General features: G+C 32.6%; 1 protein-coding gene across 1 annotated transcript in view; it reads left to right on the forward strand.

Moving 5' to 3' along the window:
- The window catches only part of LOC137626911 (neuroligin-4, X-linked-like), a 72827-nt gene that overhangs the window by 8564 nt on the left and 59263 nt on the right, over nucleotides 1–5000 (forward strand). Inside the window, exons 4-5 of the mRNA XM_068357898.1 lie at nucleotides 2833–3027; nucleotides 3302–3459. Coding sequence (XP_068213999.1) covers nucleotides 2833–3027; nucleotides 3302–3459 — 353 coding nt within the window. The remainder of the gene's footprint in view (nucleotides 1–2832; nucleotides 3028–3301; nucleotides 3460–5000) is intronic.

A 5000-nucleotide genomic window follows, 5' to 3' on the forward strand; every position in this document is an offset into this window, starting at 1 on the left:
ATCATCATCATCTCCCACGGCTATTGACGCAAAGGGCCTCGGTTAGATTTCGCTTATCGTCTCTATCTTGAGCTTTTAATTCAATAGTTCTCCATTCATTATATCTTGCTTCGCACCTCATAGTCCTCAGCCCTGTAGGTTTGGTCTTCCAACTCTTCTAGTGCCCTGTGGAGCCCAGCTAAACATTTGGTGAACTAATCTTTCTTGGGGAGGGCGAAGATTATGCCCAAACTATATCCATCTACCCTTCATCATGATCTCATCCACATGGTACTCAAGTAATCTCTCTTATAGTTTAATTTCTAATCCTATACTGCCATTTAACTCCCAATATTCTGCTTAGGGCTTTGTTGTCAAATCTACTAAATCTATTGGTGATTGTTTCATTGTCAAACCATGACTCATGTCCATAGAGTAACACCAATCTCACTAAACTGATATACAATATAGTCTAATTTTTATATGTAATTTCAGGCGATTTGATTTCAAAGTTTTACTTAACATAGCCATTGTCTGATTTGCTTTTTTACATATTTCACTAAATTCTAGTTCTAAACACCCTGTATTGGAGATCATTGTTCGTAAATACTTCAATGATTCTACCTCATAAATCCTTTCTCCTTCCAATGACATTTTATCGTCCATTACATACTCATCATATCCGTCTTACTTCTATTTATCTACCGCCCAACCTCGTGTGATAGTTCATGCATTCTGGTAAACAAGCTTTGAGAATCCTTTGGTGTTCTGCTAACAAGTAGACTAGGTCTGCTAAATTCCTATTACCAATCCAGTCTAATGCTTCTCCGCCATTTCCGACTGTTCTACGCATTACAAAATCCACGAGGATAAACAACATAGGTGACAACACATTCCCTTGGATTACTCCGCTGTTCATTGGAAATTCATTTGATACCAATACATTAACATTAATTTAGCCCTTGCTCTACTCATGAACAGACTTAATCAAATTTATATATGTAAGAGGGATTCCATAATAACGCATTACTCTCCATAAAACTGGCCGGTGCAGACTATCAAATGCTTTTTCTTAGTCCACAAATGCCATCAAAAGAGGGTTTCTGTAATTATTGCTATCAGTCAGGTCTCCATTTTTTGCCATTTTCACCAACACTGGTAACTCCTATTCATCAGGTTTTGCCTCTTCATGCCACATTCTACAAAATAATCTTGTAAGTACTCTTGGAGTCACTTCATTTTCTGCCAGTATCATCTCGACACTCATTCCATCGTATCCAGGGACTTTCCATCTCTTTAGCGTTTTGAGCATAGCTTCGACTTCAAATACACTGAATTCATTCATGGGCACACCAAGGTCTGCATCAGCTTCAAGTGTATCAATAAAATTATATATATATATATATATATATATATATATATATATATATATATATATATATATATATATATATATATATATATATATATATATATATATATATATATATATATAAATATGTATATATATATATATATATATTTATACATATAGGTATATTTTATATATATATATATATATATATATATATATATATATATATATATATATATATAGGTATATATATATATATATATAGGTATATATATATATATATATATATATATATATATATATATATAGATATATATATATATATATATATATATATATATATATATATATATATATATATACATATATATACATATATATATACATATATATATATATATATATATATATATATAGTTTTATATATATACATTTATATATACATATATATATATATATATATATATATATATATATATATATATATATATATATATATATATATATATATACCTATATATATATATACATTATATATATATATACATATATATATATATATATATATATATATATATATATATATATATATATATGTATGCATATGTATATATTGACCTCTTTTTAAGTGAGGATATCTCAACATAGCGAAAGGGTTAGTGTATTGCCATGACCAACAAAGCTGTACTATGGCTACTCACAATAGCTATATTTGCTGTAAGCAATCAGACATAAATCTCCCACCATCACCAATCCGCAGTTGGCAAGCGTGGTGATGAAAAATAGCCAAACCACAGTCATGAATAAGGACATAGATGTGGTCAATGTCCTGCAGAGTTCTAGACACAGCTGCTTTTGTTGTTGTTGTTGTTCCTGTTGTTGTTGTTTTATATACACAGATATATACAGTTACGAGCTAAAATCCTTGCATAATGAATAGATACGTTTAAACAGAATAAAATTCTTAATTTTAAACTAAAAAAAAGTTAACATGCACCCAAGTACTTATTCGTATATCCTAAATATCTCCATTTGCCTTTACCAAGTAATATTCTTAATCACTCGACTATAAACAAAAAATAAGAACCTTTTTTCTTTTCCTCTTGACTTCAAAGGCAAGGAAGGGAGAACTCCAGTTGACCTCCTTCTAGGAATGACAGCTGCTAACCTCCTTGACATCCTGAGTCCAGGAAGGATTCAATGCTGACTATAGGGAGGATCTGCTGAGATCCTTCGTCGTCAATAACTATTGCTATCATCTGCAGGTGAAATTATTATTATTATTATTACTATTATTATTATCATTATTATTATTATTATTATTATTAGTAGTAGTAGTAGTAGTAGTAGTAGTAGTAGTAGTAGTAGTAGTGGTATTATTATTATTATTATTATTATTATCATTATTATTATTATTATTATTACCTTGGCTACACACATATATAAACTATCTATTGAGTAAAAGTGAACCTCATAAGAGTATTTTCATCTCCCCACAGGAAATAATGTTAGCCATCACAGCCAAGTACAATGATTGGTCGAGATCCCTCCATCAACCAATCAGCATCAGGGACTCAACAGGCCAAGGCCTTCATGATGCGAATATCATCTCGCCGATGGCAGATCTTGCCAAGCAGCTCTACGCGACTTCCCGATCATCTTATCTCTACGTGTTAGAGGAAGAAGGTTCAGATGTACGTCGATATGGATAGATTAGATATATGGTATATTTCATAAATGAGAATCTTTAATAATCTACAGAAACTTATTGAATATCATCCCTAGATTAGAGATGTATGTATATAAATCTCGCAAAATAAATTTATGACAATATAAAATAATAAATACCGATAAAAGAATCATGATATAAATAGAATTTTATACACCCTTTTCATTTAAATTATTATTGTTCAATTCAGTAATTGCTACAATAAAACTTTAAATTTAATGTGATTATCTTTCCCAAAGTCTGGAAAGGAGAGTCTTCTCCTGAAGGAGCTGGCGTACGTATTTGGTGCTCCTCTGGGCGCTCTTGGACTTTTGGCCTCAATTTATAACTTCACTAAGATGGATGTCACACTCAGCAAATCCTTCATATCAATGTGGAGTAATTTCATCAAATTAGGGTGAGGAGATGTAGTGGATTTTGATACTGATTCATATTTTATCTTTAAGTCATTATAGCTCACGTAGTTCTAATGTACAATGTTATAAATATCTGTAATTTTAAAAACAAGTAAAACATTTAATGCTTAATAACATATTCATTAACCTAATATGAATAGGTAGAATATTTCACTTCATTACTTCCTAATAATTATATTACGTTTATTCAGTTCTTAGAATTAAATGTAAACACTGATTTACAGACATAATAGCTTTTAAAAAGTAACTATAAGTTATTTAGTGTCTCTGCAATAACATTCACACACAAATTTATAAATTTATATATATGTGGCCGCAGTGGCATAACAACAATTAGAATAGTGCCAACTTATCCCTGCGTGTCGTAAGAGGCGACTAAAAGGTATGGGACAAGTGGGCTCGGAACTCCCTCTCCTGTATTATATACTCCTGTGAGACATCAAAGAGGGGGAGGTAGGGGAGAGTGTCTGCTCCCAGCACTATAGTTTTAGGGTGTCTGAATGTGCGTGGATGTAGAACGATAAAGAGTAAAAGATGCAAGATTGGAAGTATGTTTAGGAAGAGAAGGATGGATATATTAGCTTTGTGTGAGACAAAGATAAAAGGGAAGGGTGAAGTGATGTTTGGTGAAGTGACTGGTAGAGTGTCTTGGATTGAAAGAGGAAGAGCAAGAGAGGGTGTGGCTTTATTGCTTAGTGATTGGATGGCCGGTGAAGTTGTGGAATGGAAGGAGATATCATCTAGGTTAATGTAGGTAAGGGTTAGGTTGGTAGGGAATGTTTGGCTTTTGTTAGTGCATATGAGCCAGGTTATGAGAAAAGTGAAGAAGAACGGAAAGAGTTGTGGAATGAATTAACTAGGTATGTAGAAGGACTGGGTATAAGGAATTATGCAGTTATCATGGGGGACTTAAATGCTAGAGTGGGCACTGGATAGGTAGAAGGTGTCATTGGGAAGTATGGCGTACCATGTGAAAATGAGAGTGGTGACAGACTGGTAGATATGTGAGTTGAGCAAGAGATGGTGATAAGTTCTATCTATTTAAAAAAGATAGTTAAAAACAAGTATACATGGGTAAGAGTGGCAAATGGAAGAGTGGTAGATAGGGCTTTAATGGATTATGTGTTGATAACTAAAAGAATGTTTGGAAGATTGAAAGACGTGCATATGTTTAGGGGTATGGCTAACGGTATGTCTGATTATTTTTTGGTGGAAGGAAAATTAATTGTATCATAAGAGTAGGGGAATAGAGTGGGGGATATAAAAGTAAGCTAGTGAGGGTTGACGAGTTAATAAAACCGGAGGTAAAAAGTGAATATCAAGAAAGGTTGAAAATGACATAAGACAGAGTGAAAGTAAGAGAAACTGCTACCTTAGAAGAGGAGTGGAAGTTAGTGAAAGAAAATTTTGTTGGGATTGCATGTGATGTGTCTGGCAAGAAGTTTGATGGAGGCAGCATGAGAAAGGGTAGTGAATAGTTGAATGAAGGAGTGAAGATAAAAGTGGAAGAGAAGAAGAGGGC

This window comes from Palaemon carinicauda, chromosome 34 (assembly GCF_036898095.1).
Source record: "Palaemon carinicauda isolate YSFRI2023 chromosome 34, ASM3689809v2, whole genome shotgun sequence".
Taxonomy (NCBI): Eukaryota; Metazoa; Arthropoda; class Malacostraca; order Decapoda; family Palaemonidae; genus Palaemon; species Palaemon carinicauda.